Genomic DNA, 19,971 nt, shown 5'->3' on the forward strand with positions numbered 1-19,971 from the left:
GGGAGGTGGGGCGTCAGGGGGGTTCGGAAGGCGGGGAGGCTGGGGAAATCTCTTTTGTGCCAGGACCGTGCTCGTGCTGTCTGGCCAGGCTCTGGGCCCACTGGCTGCGTGTAAGCAGAACAGCTGTTCCTCTCTCCCTTTGTCCCGCACCCAGCGCCTTCCCCTCCCATCATAAAAAGCAAGGAGATACGGAGCTGCGAAGAGGCCGCACTCATCTGCTGGGAGTCTGGAAACCTGAATCCTGTGGACTCGTACACGGTGGAGCTGACCCAGGTGGAAACACCCGAAGCCTCGGGCGTGACCGAGTGAGTCCCGGGGGGCCTTTGCTGGGCACAAGAGGCCTTGACGCCTGACACGGTGACACAGCCCAGGAAGTGCATGGGGTCGGAGGGAAGGTCAGTTTGGGACATGGGGAACCTTAATCTGGGGCTGTTTCGTTTTCATGAGAAGTTGCTGGAACATAGGGGCGCCTGGATGGCTCAATTAGTTAAGCATCTGCCTTTGGCTCAGGTCATGATCTCAGGGTCCTGGGATCGAGCCCCACGTAGAGCTCCGTGCTCAGCGGGGAGCCTGCTTCTGCCTTGCCCCTCCCACCCTTGCTCATGCTCTTTCTCTCTCAAATAAATAAATAAAATCGTAAAAACAAAACAAAAATAAAAAAAAGTTGCTGGAATGGTACTATTGAAGGTGCATGATGCGTGAATAAATGCTTTAAACCCCGGGTTGGTTTTCTCAGCCCAGTGACGTTTTACCTTTCATTCACTCAGCACACGCTGTGGGCCTCGGTGGTGCCGGGTCCAGTGCCTGGGCTCTGGGAGACTAGACAGACAAATCCCTGCCCTGCGGCGCTATCAGGGGGAGCAAATAGAAAACAGGAAAACTAACAAATGCGTGAGATGCTGGAGGAACGTTAAGCCCCCCACCTAGAATTTAAGGGGCGGGAGGGCATCTTGAGCCAAAACAATAGAGGTTAGAGGTGCGCGCACAGAGACCTCTGTGCCCGTCGTGGGAGGCTGTGGGAGGCTCACATCCACCCCAGGTCCCCAGAGCTGAAGGTGCTCACAGGTGGGCGAGGGCTGGGTTCAGTTGCCGCGGGGGCCTGCAGATCCCTCGAGTGAGCAGCCTGTGGCTCTGGCCACCAGAATGATCCCGATTTCCTTTGCAGTTTGTTCTAATACGTTAGGAGCCCCTGGCACCTCGCACCAGCCCAGACGAGGGGGCGTCGGTGATCTGGGGGATGTGGGGTAGTCCCCGATCTCCCAGTACAGACCAGTCATCTTGAAGAAAAGACAACATTCCCTCACAGACGAGCCCTTTCTTGTGAGCTCATCCCACACCAGCTTCTCTTCCCTGTGTGGCTCCAGCCCCCCGGTCATATTCTAGCTCTCCTGCTTCCCGGGCTCCTTCCTGCCACGTGGCTCTTCTGTGGAGACTCCCGTCCCCGTTTCATCCGGTGACTTCCAGGTCATTTTTTGGAGCTCAGCTCGGGCGTCCCCTCTGCGGCATCAGGCACTCCGTAGTACGCCGTCACCACATCATGGTTACCGCCTTCCATTGCCTCCAGTGGTGGCCTGAGGAGTGCCTCTGCCCAGCCTGGCTGTGAGCTCTGTGAGGCCAGGGACTACGTGAGTTTTCCCCAGAGCCTCCGTCTACGGCGCCCAGAACCTAAGGTGCTTGGTTCATGTTTTTTTGTTTGTTTGTTTGTTTTTAAGATTTTATTTATTTATTTGACAGAGAGATCACAAGTAGGCAGAGAGGCAGGCAGAGAGTGGGGGAAACAGGCTCCCTGTCAAGCAGAGAGCCCGATGCGGGGCTCGATCCCAGGACCCTGAGATCATGACCTGACCAAAGACAGAGGCTTAACCCACTGAGCCACCCAGGCGCCCCAATTGGTTCATGTTTATTGAACGAAGTGGGAAGGTGCCCCTCTGGCCCGGAGCCGCAGCCTTTCATGACCGGACAGCCAGGCCCCGTTGGGTGAGGGTGTTGTATCGGCAAATGGGCATGAGCCCGAAGGTTTCTCTTTTTCCCTGGACTGAAGCGGTGTTAGCAGTTACAGGACTAGACAGCGGCCGTTATGGGCTCATATTCGTGTCTGGTAGAATTTAAATAAATTGGCTGGGGGCTTCTGTTTGTCACCAACACAGACAGAGGCCTGCTGGGGGCCCAGGGCTGGGCTCGGGTCGGTGGTCCTCAGCCCCCGGCAGACAGCGGGGAGCCCATGGCATCCCACCCCACACCTGCCTCCACTGACAGTAGACGCCAGGCGTGGGGCTAGGTGCCTGGGCCCCCGCGGTGGGGAACCCGGAGGGAAGAGGGCCGCACACACCTGGAGTCACAAGGGAGCGAGGAAAGTGGACTGTGGGGAGGACACGCTCTTGGCTGTGCTGCTGGTGGTCGGAGGACGGGGGTGCGAGGCTGGGTTTAAATTCCCAGCTTCAAAGCGGAGGCCTGGCGCTGGCACCTGGCTGGCCGGCCCCACCGTGCGGTAACCGCAGCTCTGCTTCTCTGCCCAGGTCGGTGGTGGGCATCCCAGCCTGCGAGTCCCTGGTGCAGCTGCAGCCCAGGCAGAGCTACACGATGTCCGTGCGAGCCCTCAACGTGGGGGGCCCCAGTGCCAGGAGTGACCCCGTGACAGTCCACACCACAGGTACACGCCTGGGCCACACACCCTTGGGGACTTAAGGGAGCCACCCTGTGGCAGAGCAGAGCTGCGTGACTTCGCTGGAAAATAAGGCAAGCCAGGCCAGGAAGGGGCTGGGGACATCAAGGCCCTGAGGTCCCATTTTATAGACAGGGGACTGGAGGCCCGAGTCACAGAGCAGTCTGGTGACAGAGCAAATGGGATGGCTCAGGGGTTTTCTCCATGCCCTCAGGTAGGCTAGAGGCTTGTCGCCCTGGACCGTGGTGGCCAGACACCTCATTGCTCACACAGGTCACGCGCTGCCCTTGGAAGGGCATCGTTATTCCCAGCAGGAGCTGTAGGCCGTGGCTGGTCTCCCGTTTTGCTGTCTGCCCAAGAGTCTCTCAGCCACCCACAGGCCCAGCTTGGCCCTGGCTGCTCAGCCTCTCCCTGGGCCCTGTCTGGCCGCAGGGGGTGCCACACCCCCAAGCCCAGCCCCCTGCCCTGTGCACTTGCCACCCTCCTGTCCTACAAGCCCAGATCTCGAGTGAGCAGAGACATCACTCGCAGCCCTCCCTAACTGTGCCTTCCCAGGAGAAGCCGTGCGCCGAGCCCGGGCTCTGACTGGGGCCGTTCCGTGTGGGACATTGTGTCCTTCCATCCTCCTTTCCGGCACCAGGAGGAGAGTTATGTGGTTAATTCCCGTGTTGCTTCCACACAGATGGAGAAAAACCAGCCGAGGGGCCCCGAAGGCCCCAGAGCAGGTGTGGGCTTGTGCTGGGATTAGGACTCGGGTTCTTCTCTTCGGTCGGCCCTGGGCCTGCCTTAACCTGGCTGGTCCTCCTCCTTTGCTGGGCTGGTGTTTTTGAAGTGTCAAAGTCTGGTTATTTCAGTGAAAGGGAACAGAGCAAAAGGGACAGCCAGCACCCGATTATTCCGTCATCTCTGAATTCGTTTGTTCATACAATTTTTACGTGTATTTATGAATGGGGCCCCTGGGCGGCTCAGTCGGTTAAGCTCCGACTCTGGATCTCAGCTCAGATCTCGATCTCAAGGTCCTGAGCTGAGATGGTAACACGTGAACCCGGGTTTGAGATGAAGAGACGTGACAGGACAGGAACTCGAGAAGAACAGAACTTGCCTAAGACACAGGGGTGGACAGTGAGTTACAGTGCCCTCAAACGATGGATTTTTTTTTACTAAATAATTTGTTCTTAAATCTATTCATACCACTTTGTGATGAGATTTTTGTTTTAACCATGACTTGGGGAGGGCTGTCATCTCCTTCCCTCTCCCCGACAGCCCTAGCTGGAATGCTGAATTTCACTTCCCTGGGTCAGACAGGTCGGTCACAATCTCCCCAGTTCCTGTTTCCCTGGCCGGCGGGAAGAGGTTCCCACCTGCACGCGGTGTTTGCCGCCTCATGGTTCAGAGCCAAGCCTCTGGAATCGGAGGGGCTTGGGGGTTCTAACCGGAGATCTGTCATTTGCCAGTTGATCTTTTTAACCACCCGTGCCTCAGCATTCTCCTCTACAAGGGAGAATAATAGCACCAGTTTCTTTCTTTCTTTTTTTTTTTAAGATTTTGTTTATTTATTTGACAGGCAGAGATCACAAGTAGGCAGAGAGAGGCAGGCAGAGAGAGAGAGGGAAGCAGGCTCCCCGCTGAGCAGAGACACCCCCCTCCATGCGGGGCTCGATCCCAGGACCCTGGGATCATGACTTGAGCTGAAGGCAGAGGCTTTAACCCACTGAGCCACCCAGGCGCCCCCTAGCACCAGTTTCTAAGGGTGATTGGTGAGGCCTGAAGCAGCAAAGACTTGCAAACCACTGCTGGGGGCTGGGCACAGGGAGCCCGGTGCGGGGTAACGGGGGGGGGGGGGGACCCGCGAGGCTCGGGCTGCACGAGGAGGTGGCAGCGGTGACGGGCTTTTGGTACCTTCGCAGGCAGCCGCTTTCCCCTGAACCAGCACACCTGTCATCCCTGGCTGACCGTGGCTGATGACGGGTTTACGGTCGTGCGAAGCGAAAGGAAAACCCCCCCAAAGGAGCCGCTGCCTGGCAACACCCGGTTTAGCAGGTACTTCTCATCAGCCGCTCACTGGAACATTCTGTGAACCTCCCTCATACTTGCTATTGTTCAGGTGCAAGTGGGTGATGACAGGTGCCGTCTTGAGGGGAAGCAGTCCCTGAGATAGATAAGGGCTGAGGGGTCTGGTGGGGAGGGGAGCCTGGAGGGGGAGGGAAAGGGTCCAGCTGGTGTGGGCGGAAGACGCACGTGGCCACAGAGGTTGGGTCCTGGGCGGGAGGAGTCCGACCACGAAGCCAGCCGAGGGTCACACTGGCAGGCGACGGGAGAGCAGAAACGAGGACATAGGTCCGATGGCTAGGCCCAGAGGTCCCTCTCCTACATCGTGAAACCTTGTTTTAAAACTCCTGATGGAAACCCACGATGGAGCCTGAACCAGGGTCGGCGGGGAAGACGGGGATTTCGCGAGTGACTGACCTGGGAGCCGGGGCTGGTCTCCCAAAGATGGGCGCCGTCTGTCTAGCTCTGTAGTTGTTTCCAGACCTGTTGAAACCATTTCTTTATGCCTTATTTCTTTCCAAATACTTAGAGGACACTTGAACTCAGGGCAAATACACACTACTGAAACAGAAAAGTCAAAGCAGTGGGAGAGAAAGGACATAGGTCACGTTCAAGAGCAAATTCCATTTCCAGGAATTCACGTGAAACGTGGCTCTCAGCTTCCCGGCCATCAGGAAGAGACGAGGTCATGGTGGGTTAGATTTAGAGTCGGGAGGATCTTCCAAGAAGGAAAAGGGGCTCTCCGACGGGGGCCCCAAGGGCCACTGCCACACATGGTATGCAGCCTCCATGCCCGGGGCCCCGACTCTGCGGGGCTGGCTCTTCCTCTGATGCTGGCTCCCTGCTGGCCTATCTGCTGTGTGTGCTAGTGCGTTAGTGTGTGTGCACGTGTTGGTGTGCACACGGTACGGTGGAAAGCGACTTTACCCACCCGCCTCTGCCCGTTCAGCCCAAGGTCAGGGGGCGTGCAGGGTAGGAAGAGATAAAGGTCTTACCTGTGTTTAAAAAAATAATTCAACGAAGCAGATTTTGAAGATCTTATTGGCTTGATTCCCTGCTGTCTGAACTGGGCAGCGTCCAGTCCCGCGGGCAGAAAGGAACGCCCAGGAGCTGTGCGGGATGAAAGACTTGGGCCGAGTGAGCAGGAACAAGGACGTTACAGTGGGCAGAGCAGCCAGTGGTTGTGGCGGGTTAAATTCTTTCGGGGGACAGCAAGGCCTCTCAGGCACGTCACCTCACTCGTGCTCATCAGACGATGACTGGTTGACTGGCTAGGATTCCAGATCTGAGAGCAATGACCTGATGAGTTGTCCCAGTTTGGGGACATGGGGCTCAGCAGGATGGGGGCTTAGCCATTTTGGGCCTGTTGTCCTGTTTTCCACCCTTTCGGCACCTGGCTGGTACCAGGGTGATGCGTGTGCCTCTGTCGGACAGCTCCCGGGTCGTGGCCTCCCCGTGGTGGCCCCTCTCTGGGACAGGATGCTCTCAAGAACAACGCGGGGACAGCTTTCCTGTAGTAGGTTCCATCCACCCCCGGTCCCCTGAAAACACCCGCCTCTGACCACGCCTCTGCTCCCTCCCCTGGCGTGTGAACCCCGGGAAAGCTCCCCAGGCGGTCAGAGCCTCAAGCATCCCCCCTTCCAGCCCTTGGATGTTGCACTGAAAGCTGCAAATCGGGTTTTGGCCACTGGGGCCTGCGCTGGTGGTCTAGCGCCTCCCCTGGAAATATGGGAGAGCTCCCCATCTGGGGTTCTGTTCGCAGCCTTTTGGGGTTCAGCCAAGCCGAGTTAGTCCCAGTGCAGTATCCTGTTACCAGTCCCTCTGGTGCCCTCTGAAACACCGTGCTGGGTGCTTGGGGTAGAGATGAAGGTACTGTCCCTGCCCACCTGACTCACACAGGCAAGTCGGGGAGACGCAGGTGTCAGGGGCACACCTATGAAAGATAAGGTGGGAGTATGGGCAAGGCATTGTGGGAGCCCCAAGGAGGAAGGCTTCGTGCAAGGGGAAGGGCTGGAAGGATGGACGGGAGTCCTCCAGGCCAACAAGGGAGATTCAGAACCTTACACAGCAGAAGCAGAGAGGCCGTCTGTTTGGAGAAGTACGAGCGGTTGAGCATGTCAGGGGTGCAGAGTCCATAACGGGAGGATGAGATGAGGCGGGAAAGGTGGGCGGTTCTAGTGCAGAACAGGTTTGGATCGTGCCCTTCTGGTCACGGAGAATTAACGTAGGGGAAGGGACAGGATCAGATTCGTATTTCAAAAGGATCACAGTGTGAGCTGGGGGTAGGGGGGACAAGGAGACCAGAGAGGCGGCCGTGGAGGCCCTGACATAATCAGCAGTTGGAGGGCGAATGAGAGGAGATAGACTCAGCAGCGACTCAGCAGCTCCTCAGCCCGTAACACCACCGGCAGGGAGAGCGGCCAGCTGGCTTAGGGGCGGGCAGGGGAGGGATGGGTCAGGGGCCGTAATCTATGGAGTGCTGCTCAGGTACTGGACACATTCCAAGTGCTTTGCGTGGATAATCTCATTGAATCATCACAACATCCTGTGAGGTCCAAACCATTATCGGTCCAGTTCGACAGATGAGAAGATCGAGGCAAGAGAGAAGGAAGGGAATTTGCCCAATGCACACTGCTAGTAAGGGAGGGTTGGTGTCAGAGTTCAACTAGAAGCTGAGCTTGTAACCACTGCATTATCTTTCTGTCTTAGTTTGCTGCCTTAGGTTACTAGGTAGACGGTGAGTCTATTTCCCGGAAGGGAGAAGACATGAGGGGTCACTACCCCACCCCACCACAAGCAAAACCCACAGCCTGGCTGGCCGGAGGGGTAGGAAGGTCTGAGTTCTGTCTGGGACGTTCTGAATGAGACAGCAGATGGCTGGAGGTGTGGGTCTGGAGCTTGGAGTACAGACGGCTTCATTTTACAGAGAAGGAATGACTTCACGTGTGGTGTCCTTCCCGGAGCTTCACGTGGCCTTCAGAACTGGGGGTTTGAGGATGTGAGGGCGATCTGGCTGTGACATCTGGCGCCCCGTGGATCACCAGGGCTGATGCGGCTGACCCGGCTGGCTGGTCGGGGATCCCGTCCCACCCTTGCGGCTCCATGCGTCTCCTCCCAAAGCTGCATGCGGGGTCCAAGAGGACGACCTTCCCGGGTAGAGGAGGACCGTTCTTTGGTCAAGGGTATAGGAGTAGCTGCGCTCCCCTGCCAGAACCTCCAAACAAGCTCTCAGGGTCCATTTGCGGGAGAATTTAGGGCCGTCAGGCTTCCACGACTCCAGACACAGCCAGATGAGCCCTGCAGGTGGCCGTCTGCCTTTCCATAGGTTAATTAATTAATTAATTAAGAACTTGAGGTTTGAGAGCAGAAATCATGCGTTAACGACAGCTAAACAAATCTGCCTAGGGATTTGGGGAGCCACCTAGAGTTTCGTTTTGGAGATACTGATGTGGCCAGATCTCCAACAAGAACCTTTCTCTGGAGAATGCTGCCTTGTTGTAAAACAAAACGCAACTCTGACCTTTTTAAGTGTAATTGTTCCTGGGGGCGTCTTGGAGATTCTGATCATCTGTGAGGAATCTGCTCTTCGCTCTTCTTCGGACTCGAGTCCCCGTCTTCTGCCTGTGGGCTGCCGCTTCACACGGGAGGCATTCAGAACACCGCCCTCCACGTGTGCAGACCACCTGCTGACCGGCCCCAACAGCTGGCGTCACTGCCCAGCACGGCCAGGCCAGGGCCGCCCCAAATCACACGTGCTCCTTTCTAAACCCAGGTGTGTTGCCGTCATGGGGAATCTAATTCCAGTCCGAGGGCGCCACTACTGGGAGGTGGAGGTGGACGAGCGGGCCGACTACACAGTGGGCGTGGCCTTTGACGATGTCCCTAAAGAGGACGACCTGGGAGCAAACCGCCTGTCTTGGTGCATGAGGCACAGATTTGCATCATCGAGGTAAAGTAACATCTGGACAGCCAGTGTTAACATTCGCTTTGCAAGAACAGATCCGGAGGTCTTAGTAGTAATAATGAAGGCCTACAGTGTGTTTCAGAGGATGTTTTAGGGTATTTTTAGGGGGTTTTTCTAGTCCTTTTCCCTAAAGTCCAGATGAGAAGAGAAGGAGCAGCTTTGGGTGCTTTTCTTTCAGATAAAAGTAGCGAAAATTCGCGGAGAGCTTGTTCTGTGCCAAGCACTGTTCCACACTCTTAGATATTTTATCCTATTTCCTTCTCAAATCTATTATCCCATTTTAAAAACAAGAAAGCTAGGCCTCCCAGCGGTTCAATAATCCATCCAACATGAGTTTTCAGAGCTTGGAATCAAATCCCGGCAATCCGGCTCCAAAGACAGCATTCTTCACCACTAAGCGACTGGTTTTCCCTGTTCAACTCGTGTTATTAAATGCACACACGTTTGATTTGAAGCCCCAATTCTGTCTCTGTAAGTGAGCAGAGGTTTAATAGTTAGGGCTCATTCTGGTTTGCTTCTCCTGCTAAGCACTCTGTCCTGTAGGCATGGACTAGTTCTAGAAAGCTGGGGAAATCCCAGGAGGCCCCCCGGCCAGTGGACATTGTCAGACTTAGAAAGCCACTGTTGCAACCTCCCTTCGCCTCAAAAACTGTAAAACTGCCCACCATTTTCCCAGCACCTTTTTGTGGGGCCTCTGACCCTCACTGGCTTGCTGAATCCTATTAATGTCTGATCCGGCGTTCTCTGCCTGTGAGCTCCATCACGGTCAGACACTGTCTGTCATGCCCACACGTGCGTGGGAAGACCAATGTCCCCCCTGTAAGATGGCTGGACTAGAACTGACCCCACTAAACCTCAGGCCCCGTTCGAGGAATACGAGACATACGAGGCACCGGGCCACAGGGTTTCTTTGGATTCTGCCTCAAGTAAGACTAAAAATCAAAGTGTCCTCTCCTGGAAAGGTAAGAACGAAGGGCAGAGAAAGACACTGGGAGGATAAAGGAAGTGTAGGGGTCTGTGTATGGGGGGTGGGGGGTGGCAGGACAGAACACAGAAGAGGATGGAACGTGAGACAGCATGAAAAGGCAGGCCAGAAGCCAACCCCCGAGCTCGAGCAGTTGCATGCAGTCCCACCTCGGAAGGATGTGTGAGGAAGAGACGGAGCTGCCAGTGGAGGATGAGGGCTGGGTGTCCCAGCTGACGCGCATTTCTTGCTTTAGTCTTGCCTCTGCTGTGCTGGAAGGAAGCGAGAGGGAAGGCAGGCTTCTGGTGGCTGCTTAGCTAAGAAAAGGAGTCGAGGGGAAGATGAGGCGAGACGGCCTGGCTTGCTGTCACGCTTGGAGACTATTCTGAGTGTCCCCCCGGGGCTGTGGACCAGCATGCTGGCCCTGAGCTCTGCAGGCGTCTGTGGGTAGCAGGGGGAGGAAGTCCCTGCGTCTGGTCTCGGTGCCAGCCATTTTCAAAGCACACGGGCCACAGAGCATGGCTGCTGTCGCAGCTAACGGTGACAGGCCCCCGGGCGGCCGTGCTAAGGCTGAAGGTTTGAGAACTGTGCCTGAGTACTTGTGCACACTCTCCCCAAAGGCCCATGGTATTACATGAAACATCAGGAGGCCGCCTGTTGCAAATGTCTTCATTACAAAGGCTTTATACAATCTGATCCTTAAAAATCCACAAATTTTTAAAACATCTTTCTACACAAATTTTGATGCAACAGGAGTATATGCTACTATATGTAAGGTTTTTAGGTTAAGAGATTGTTCAGAAACAAATGGAATTTAAAAATATGTCTCAGGACAAATTTTAGAAAAGAGATATATAATTTTGGAAATGGCCTGTTTGGGTAGTCAGTTAATAAAAAATAAAGCGTTCACAGGAATATGTGAGTAAAATTAATATGAAATGCTGTGTAAATAAGCCCTCTACAGAATTTCTGAAGCTTTGTTACATCAACACTTAATTTTCAGGCATGAGTATGAGTTCCTGCACAACAAGACGACTCCAGATATAAGAATAACGGTGTCCCCAAGGAAGATCGGCGTTCTGTTAGACTATGAAAACTCAAAATTGTCCTTTTTCAATGTGGACATTTCTCAGCACCTTTACACGTTCAGCTGTCAGCTCCACGGATTCGTGCATCCCTGTTTTTCTCTGGAAAAGCCTGGCCATCTGAGGATACATAATGGCATCGCGATGCCCACGCACGTCACTTTCTATTAGACGGTTCTGATGCCCGGCTTCCTGTCGCTCTTGTGGTCCCTCCCCTCCCAGCCGCTCAGCCCTCAGCCCGTGGGCCTGGGCATTCAGGCAGCACACACCCGGCCCCAGTCCGGCTCCCTGTCTCCTCTGGCGGATGGGTGTGCTGATGCTCGTCTCAGCAGACCTGGGTTCTAGGCCCGCGCTGCCACCCGTGTGATGTTGGGTGCGTCCCCACCAGGCCCGGCTGTCACATGCACGCTCTGCCAGCGTGAACCCAGAGGTCCTTCAAGTGGTCAGGCCGTACCGGTCTATTTGTTTATAGGCAAAGTATCTGAATCTCCCAGGCCCACAGAGCTCGGGCTGAGGGGCAAAGGAAGGGGAGGGAGGGATGCGACACCCGTGCCGTGTCGCCAGCGGCTGGAACAGACCTGCAAAGGCATGGGTCCATCCACAAAGAGAAGCAGGGAAGCCAGGCGCCTTCCCCTCTCCTGTTTTCCCAGCACTGTCAGCGCTGTGAGGAGGGTCTCCCGCTGCGCACTGTGTGACGCCGTTCCTGTCCTTCGCAGAACACCCGCTCAGGCTTTGCAGTGCCCTCTGCCACGCCCGATTCTGTGAAGGCGGGTCGGGGGTCTGTCTTGTTCATCATCCAGTCCCAGGGCTAGCCCGTAACGAACAGGTACCCACCGCCTATGGGATGAGTCCGTGTCCTCTCCATCCAGCCACTGCCCGTGGGTGCGCTCTCCCTGCTCTTCGGCTGAGGGACGGTGGGGCCCCCTCAAAACTCCAGCACAGGACGCGCAGCCGGGAGACACCGCGGAGGGGAGGCGGTAGGAAGGCACAGAAGGGCCCCTGCAGCTTGATGGCAAGACGGGGACACAGACCACCGTACTACCGCACAGATGCGGCACTTTCACTGCATCGACAAGGGGCCGGGGAATGAACGAGGAACACACAGACATGAGTGGCAGCTGATCCTAGGAACCGTCCCATAAAGAGAACCAGGTTTGAAATCAGAAGACCGACGCTGGACCGCTAGTCTGTAGCTGCTTTGCCTTCAACCCTAGAAAAGTCCCACTATCTTCAAACGCTCCTGTTTCCCTTTAAACAAAGAAGAAAATACTCGTTTCATAGGACTGGAAGATTTCACAGCGTCCGTGAGAGGGCACGACAGCACAGGGCGCGCAGCGAATGTACGGCAGCTTCTGAAGACACCAGCCCCGGGGACCCAAGATGAGCTCTGGTGAGTGGTCGCCCCGCCGGCAGCTCTGGGACTTCCAGCCCGGCTGCTCTCGTGCCATCCTGCGACCAGGGGACCCGGCCCCGCTGGCTGCATCCCCGGTTCTCCAGCCCAGGAGTCTGGTCGTCTCTCAGAGCTCTGCACACAGCACCTCCCAGCTTGCAGAGCAAATGACTCCGTCTGTGAGGCAATTCGCAGAGACCATTCCGTGTCCTGCCCTGTGGAGACCTCTCTAAGCAAACATCACCTCATCGCTTCGGGTTTTTGTGAACTGAAAATGCCATGGCTCTAGAATCTTCGTGTTTTCTAGCACACTCGAAGTCCGACAGTGAACACCCCTCCTGTCTCCAACTCGGCCTGTGATGGGGGCAGCAGCTCAGATTCCTGACTTCACAACCCACCTTGATGATGTCCCAGCTCCCTACTCTCACGCGCACACACACGCACACACACCTGCCCTGCCGCGCTGTATCGCTGGCCCGAAATCAGGAAGGTGCGGCCCGTGTAAGCACAGACGGTTCAGGTTACAGACACATGCGTGTATCCAACCCTGTTCTCAGCTCCGGAGACGGAAACTGTGGTAGGAAGTAGGACATCACAGATAAGGCAAGTCTGAACTCAGGATTCTAAAAGGCTTTATGGAATGTTTCACGTGTAATACAGACATGGATAAAATGATAAAAACTCGACACCTATAAGGTCTGAGTGAAATTTTTATTTGATCAAGAAAAAAACTAAAATTGGCACTGAGCATTGACATTTAAATCCACTTAATTTACACAAGGCATATGAACAACTTAAAGCATCATAATTACTCAGCGTAAAGAACTTTGGTTTAAACATGTTTCTTCTACAAGAAGAAAAAATAAGTCTAGAACAGAACCAAACAAAACTTTTTTTTTTCTGTAAAATATTCCAGTTCCTAAAATATCACGAATAATCTGCTGAAACTAAATTTTAATAAGGGGCAGGATTTACCTCAAGGCCACGTTCACCTGCAACCTGCTGATAAATCTGTTAAAAAACAAAACAAAAAGGATTTTTAGAACATCAGACAGTCAAGGCCATGATTCCTGACTGCAGTTAAAACAAAACATGTCAGTCTGTTCTTTCCCTAGGTTCACCTGCCTCACTATATAACCCTTGAGCAAATTATTAACAGAAACTTTGGCTTCCCTCAACAAAGGGGAGTGAGAATATGTAAAATAGCCACAGAATCTTAGTGTAACTAACATGGGTTTAGTAATTCAGGATAGTCTGATTTGAAGGCACCTGAGAAAGGGCTAGAAAGTTGGTGAGAGACTTGGGATATAAAACGACACTGGTTGCTGGTAAAATTAAATTGCCTTTTATCAGGAAACGTGTATATTTAATAACTGACTTCCTGCTGGTTCAGACAACGATATGCAATCACTTATACACATTCAATAGAATATTTCAGAAGCACGTGCTTGGTGATCAGTATCAAGCAGAGCGATTACATGGACATCAAGGCCTTTTCTGCACCACTTCCCACCCTCCAGTACTTGTCAGAAGCAGAAGTTCCCATGGCTCGCACGCTGGCGGCTGCCCGCAGCACGCGTCACTCTGACACAGCATTCTGTAACTCAGACTCTGCTGGTCTCCATACAAGGAGGCTCAGCTCCCAGAAAACGTGCTGTACTCCCTGAAGGCTGCACCACGGGCGAGGTCCTCCTTCCACTTTCCTGAGCAGCTTCTCCAATTTCCAGCCCTGTTCCTATCAGTTAGCACTGCAGGAATTTTCGTGGATCCACCACCTTCTCCCACCCTTTCTAATCTAATACTTTACTGTTCCTATTTTACAGTAAGACGACTCGAAGTGTGTAGTTGCTGTTGGTAGATAAGTAGGTCTTGAATTTATTTTGCAAACAAGACCTGTTCTATCTACCTTTTCCTTTAGGAGGCTAACAGCAGAGTCAGCTTGACTTCAAGGACTCTGTTTTCTTAGTCTCCAGAAGACCAAGTCCAGCTTCTAAAGCACGGTCCTCTAGTGTGTCAAGGCACGAAAGGAATGGTCATCGATCACTTTTAGGTAACTGATGACTTTTCAAGTTTTCAGAGATTTTTCTTCACTGCAATCCACAGTTAAGGAATCTAAATTCAAGACGAGAACCAGTAGCTTGGGAAGAAGACTCCAGCCAGTGAGCAAGTCTCCTAGAAGGCATGTGATGATGAGCTGGGCATGATGCCCCGAGGCAGGAATGACGTCAGAGTAGCTATGGCACAGGTGCTGCTGCCCTGCTTGTTTTCTGCTACTCCCAACCCCAGGATACAATCAAGCCCCATTCACCGACTGATTGCTTTTTCTTCATTTTCCCAGACTTTGACACTATCAGGTTCTCTGCTTTGTCTACTCAAATCCTGGTAGAATCAAACTGTCGTTGATCTGAATTGTGACAATTCAGCTACATAGCACGCAGCTCAGACAACATGCAGTCATGCAGAGAGCCCATAAAAAGGCTTTTGAATTATGAACTTGGATTCTCCTTTTGCGGTCTCCCTCATGCTCATTCCTAGGCCTAGATGTGGGCTTAAGAGATGCCCTTAAATTCAAAAAGACGGGTCTGGAGTCAGGAATATAATCCATTTGCTAGGAAAGCACTCAGTCAACAAAACCTAGGTCTCCCAGCTATGCATTTTAAGAAAGGAACTTCGTTTTTTTAGAGATGGATTTCCTGAGTACATACACTGCTTCATGGTAAACCTGCCATCTCATTCTGCCACTCAGAAAGCTTCCTACCCTCTGCTTTCTTTTATATCCCAAACACCCACCTGATGAAGGGGGAAACAGGGAGAGAGGAGGAGAATAAGAGAAGAACTACCCAAAAGCAAGGCCAGACCCCTGAAGAAAGGCAGAAGATACCTGATAAGCCACAGATCCCCAGGCACCTGGAATGGACCGACGTGTTCTTGTCCATCGAATCCCTACGTAGCTCAAAGGTCACTTCCCGGAAGCACTTTCTCCTAATTCCTCCCTCTCCCAGGCTGAGTTCAGTGGCACACACTCACCTCTTTTTGAGTGGCATACTGCAACCCGCGACCCGTGTCGGCTCCACTCGGCTGCACGCAAACCAGAGGCAGGAGCTATAGCTCCTCACCTCCGAACCACCAGAACATGGAAGGGATGATGTCTGCAGAGCTCATTTACCTGGAAAGAGGTAAGAGACATCAAACTGTCTCCCAAGTTGAATCTCTTCATCAGAAAGCAAAGCACTTTTAAATTATGTGTGCTGGGTGAGGAGAGGGAGATAAAAAATATTCTCAGCCTTTCTGCAGTCCCCACATACCTAAGGATCCACCACAGAATCCCACTAGTAACAGCGACTTCTGACCTGGGAGGAGGCGGAGGGGGCTGACAAGATCTGACGCATGAGGAAGAGGTTTAGAATGCTCCCTTCCCATCACCACAACACATCACTAACGCTCCCATTTAATATTTATTGCAGTTTTGACTATCCTTAGAGAGCCCATATTTTAAATGCTCTGAAACATCAATTTGGTTTTTATGTCTGGAGGCTGATGAGTAGAAGTGAAGGCCCTGACAGAGCCTGATCGATTGCACGGCACACCACACCAGGACTCTCTGCCGGTCCTAGAATCTAAGACTTTCACGGAGAAATGACATGCTGTAAGGTTAACGACAACCCCAGGGATGTATAAAGACTGCAGGTGATAACTTCTCAAATGTCAAGTGTCTTTTAAAAATCATTTTATGGGAGAGATTTCCTCACCCCTCCCCAAAAATTGTAAGCAAACTTATTTATCAGACATGGGGTGAAAATCCAAGTATATGGAGGCACCTCTTATTCTTGAAATCTCATCCTTTCCTAAAAAGTTGATGGTATTTTCAGACTCTAGGTTTCATTATTTTAAATTGGAAAGCTGGGGACACGTGGGTAGCTCAGTCGGTCAAGGTCTGCCTTAGGCTCAGGTCATGATTTCTGGGTTGTGGGATCAAGCCCCATGTCAGGCTCTCTGCTCAGTGGGGAATCTGCTGCTCCCTCTCCTTCTGTGCTCTCTCTCACTCTTTCCAGAAATAAATAAAAATCTTTAAATCAGAAAACTATATTCCCAGCCCTTCAAAGAATCTTAAGCCAATCTCCCCCAAATAACTGCATATAACTCTACCAAGGATTTCTGTAAAGTCAAAGGCATTTTAAACACCGATTACCTACTTAGGTAATCATTATGAACTCAGCAGTGGGTACATTTCTGTGCAGTTACTAATCCACTGAAAAGCCTCAAGCTCTAGAAGTGAGAGAAGGGAGATCATGCAGACCATAACGTGCTGTGGTCACTGGAGGAGAAGGTAAGAGCTGAACAGCTGGGGAAGTGAGTGGAACAGAAACCACCTACAGCCTGTCCACGTCCAAACCCACTCAAGAGGTGGTCTTCTCTCCTCAGCCCCCTCTAGTAGTCTGAAGCGCTGTCTGGAGCGCTATGCAAACCAACAGGAGGAAAGGAAAACAAAATGGAAGATGTGTTCCTTGTGCCTAGAATTATACGTGCCCTGGAAATAAAAGACTGCTCCTTACTGCATTTTTAAGACAATATTTCTGCCCATGTCACCACCACTTGCAACAGCAACCATGTCTACACCATCTCAAGTTTCTTAGGAACATTTACGCAGAGCATTTGTTCTCAGGGCCTGGCTCTCGTGGAGGCCCAAGACCCTTTCAGAGGCTCAGTCAGCTCAAAACTACTTTCATCATTAACACTGAGACATTATTTGCTCTTTTCACTCTTATTCCATGAACGTACAGAGCAGAGTTTTAACAGACGCTACACTATGTGAGGACATTCATCACTGACAACAGTATATGCTTGGATGTTCTTTGATTAAAACGTTTCTCAGTTTTAACCTCTAACACTAAAAATAATCATGTGTGTGTGTGTCTGTGTGTGTGTGTGTATGGATATGTATGTCCCACATAAACAAAATCTCTTTGGAATCCTCAGTAATTTTAAAGGAGGGTCCTGAGGCCAAGAAGTTTAAAAGTTCTTAATACAGAGCGTCCATGGCTTCCCCACAATGAAAATCTAGTTGAGTGAGTTCCTCGGTAGTAAGAGTACACCCATGTTTTTCAGTACTTGCTAATATACAAGCTGTTCTGTAGAACTCTGAGGCTTACACACTTTCTTAAAAGACATTTCCATTTAAAAATATGAAAGAGACGACAGGGGCAATGCTCAATACATTTAAAGAGCACGAGTACCAAATGCAGTGTTACCTAAGCTGAGGTCTGACTGCAGGGCACCCTACAGCGTCTCACCTGGACTTGGGGTGAACTCACAGGCTCACTGTGGCTGGTTTGATTCAGACAGCTTCCAAGGTAAACATTTCCATGGCTGTGACAGCAAGTTCTCACAGTGAGAGCTCTGACAATAAGTAGTTAGCTGGAAGTCTTGCAGGGGGAGCACACATCCATGAAACTCAGGCCTCTAGGAAATGACAGAAGGGACCTGACAGACTCCTCTCTATCTACACAGCATCTGTAATGTAAATAAATGGCTGCACCTGGGTGGCTGGGTTGACTGAGGCTCCCACTCTTGATTTCAGCTCAGGTCATGATTTCAGGGTCATGAGATCGAGCCCCTCATGGGGCTCCGCAGGGAGTCTGCTTGAGATTTTTCTCTCTCCCCCTCTACACCCTCTAAAATAAATAAATAAATCTAGACACCCCCCCCCCAAAAAAAGTAAATAAACGACACAGTTCTAACTCCTGAAACATACTGACTTTGCCTTTCTTGGATTCATTCTGCACGGAAAAGTATATCTCCGTCTTCACTCCCTTAAAAAGACGGCTTAGCAATCCAAAAAAACCAGTTAAGATGTGGAGGACAAAATGATGGCCTGGAGATGAAGAAATCTCGCTCCTGGTCCTGGCTCTGTCACTAACGAGCTAGGTGACTTTCAGCCTGCCTCCTCTCACTATGCTTCAATTTAAACTGAACCAAGGGGCGACGACCCAGACGGCTGTTCCTCCTCTGACACCAAACGACGTTCCCGGCGGATTTAGGAAGCTTGAGAATGACCTGCCGTGCGTTTACGTTTTCAAATTCATGCAACAGGTGCCGCTGCCTCAAGCGGGAGTCACCGATTCAACCCGTCTGCTTCCGTACAGGCCCTTGTGTCACACCCCTTAAGCGACACTGGCCACCCCTGATGTGGAACTCACCTACTGCATGATCTTTCCTTAAACCTTACTCCGGGCGTGTCTTTCTCCCTCCCACACACATCCCCACCGCAGCTCCGCGAACCACCCTGCTGGGTTTTTTCAGACGAGGTCGAGAAAGCTGAGCGCGAGCTCGGAACGAGACCCAGCTCACTGGAGACGCGGACCCCGCGACAGATCCGCCGACCTCTCGCCTCTACGCCGGTTCCCCGCCGTACCCCCTGAAACCCGACACACCAGCCAGCCTGCCTACGAAGACGCTGTTACCGCCCGCCCCGCTGGTGGCCAGAGAGCAGCCTCACCGTACGCCACGGACGAACCCGCCCCTCCCGCGTTGATCGCGGCAACGCCTTCTCTCTCCTTCCGGTGGAAAGGAGCCCTTTCCGGTTTCCGGTCGTGGGGAGGAAGTCCCGCCCCGCGCAGCAGCGTAACATAGCGGGACGTGCTGACGCGACACAGATGCGCCCGCAGATGCGAGTCAGTGGCGGGGTAGGTGGAAAGAGGGACTCTTGGACTGAGGTCGCAGTTGCTGGGTCCCCGGTGGGGAGTGGGGAGAGGGCAGAGCAGTTCAGCGGGGCCTGGGAAAGCGGCTTGGAGACTCCCGTTTCCCCAAGAACTCCCTCCTTCCTCCCTGAGCGTCCTTCGGGGGATCGAGGTCCTTTCCTCGCCGGCTGCCCCGTATTTGACTCAGTTTCTGCGTTCCGTTTATCTGCGTAGCCGCGTACCCTGCAGTCATAATGGTTAGGCTTACTGAGCATTAGCTGTCCGTCGTCTCGGAGCAGGAGCTCCTAAGCTTCAGTAATTCCTGCCGACTGTTGCCCACTCCTGAGAGGGCTTGGGTACCTCCATAGCTCTCCGCTGGACTAGGGACATAGCGCTGTTGCGGTTAGGAAGACAAATTACAGATTAAAATTGCCCTTGTTTTAGTTTCTGAGGGCTGTCGTAACGAAGCATCACAAACTGGGTGGCTTAAAACAACGCGTTTATTCTCTTACAGTTCTGGAACCAAGAAGTCCCACATGAAGATGTCAGCAGGATCATACTTCCGTCTGAAGCTGTGGGTAAAAAGGCTTTCTTGCCTCTTCCTAGTTTCTGGCGGTGACCAGCCATCCTAGGAATTCTTTGGCTTGTAGCTGCATCTTTCCTATCTTAACTGTTCCAACAGATGTTTTCTCTGTGTCTCTGTTTCTCTAAAAGGACAAAGTTCTCAGGGACAAAGGACCACCCTACTCCAGTGTAACCTGATCTTAACTAATTATATTTGCAATGACAGTTTGCAGGTCAAGTCACATTCTAAGTTTCTGGGAAGGACATGAATTGGGGGCAGGGGTGGGGTAACACTGGCTAGCCCCCTATAGCTGTCAAAGAGCTTGAGAAGTTGGGAAGCCAGAAGCTGAGAATTTGCTGTAGTCCGCAGGAATTCAAACGTAGTTCAGTTGGATCCAGGAAGTTTTTGTGGACATTTGAGCTATTGCCTTGATAGGTGGGTAGGATTTGGATGTGCCGTCATAGCTCACACCCAGCGTTCTGGGCAAACAAGCGTCACAGACAAGGTTGAACATGAAGTAAATTGGGTTAAAGCAGGAAGGATCTTGAATACAAGCTGAAGAGTTCGGACTCTCTTCTGTCTGTAAAATGAGAGTAAAAGTGTTTTGGCAGAGAA

General features: G+C 52.5%; 1 protein-coding gene and 1 long non-coding RNA gene across 2 annotated transcripts in view; one reads left to right on the plus strand and one right to left on the minus strand.

Moving 5' to 3' along the window:
* FSD2 (fibronectin type III and SPRY domain containing 2) overlaps positions 1-13,462 on the plus strand; it is a 45,432-nt gene extending 31,970 nt beyond the window's left edge. The window contains exons 11-15 of the mRNA XM_080808382.1: positions 155-305; positions 2,517-2,650; positions 4,570-4,702; positions 8,484-8,660; positions 10,643-13,462. Of these exons, the coding sequence (XP_080664508.1) occupies positions 155-305; positions 2,517-2,650; positions 4,570-4,702; positions 8,484-8,660; positions 10,643-10,895 (848 nt within the window). The 3' untranslated portion in view covers positions 10,896-13,462. The remainder of the gene's footprint in view (positions 1-154; positions 306-2,516; positions 2,651-4,569; positions 4,703-8,483; positions 8,661-10,642) is intronic.
* Positions 12,808-18,684, minus strand: LOC308345849. Its single transcript, XR_013967117.1, has 3 exons — positions 18,611-18,684; positions 15,142-15,280; positions 12,808-13,125 (listed from the first exon to the last, which is right to left on the minus strand). It is a non-coding gene; the product is annotated as an uncharacterized lncRNA (long non-coding RNA).
* Positions 18,685-19,971: the final 1,287 nt, after the last annotated feature.

This window comes from Martes martes, assembly GCF_963455335.1.
Source record: "Martes martes genome assembly, chromosome: 7".
Taxonomy (NCBI): domain Eukaryota; kingdom Metazoa; phylum Chordata; class Mammalia; order Carnivora; family Mustelidae; genus Martes; species Martes martes.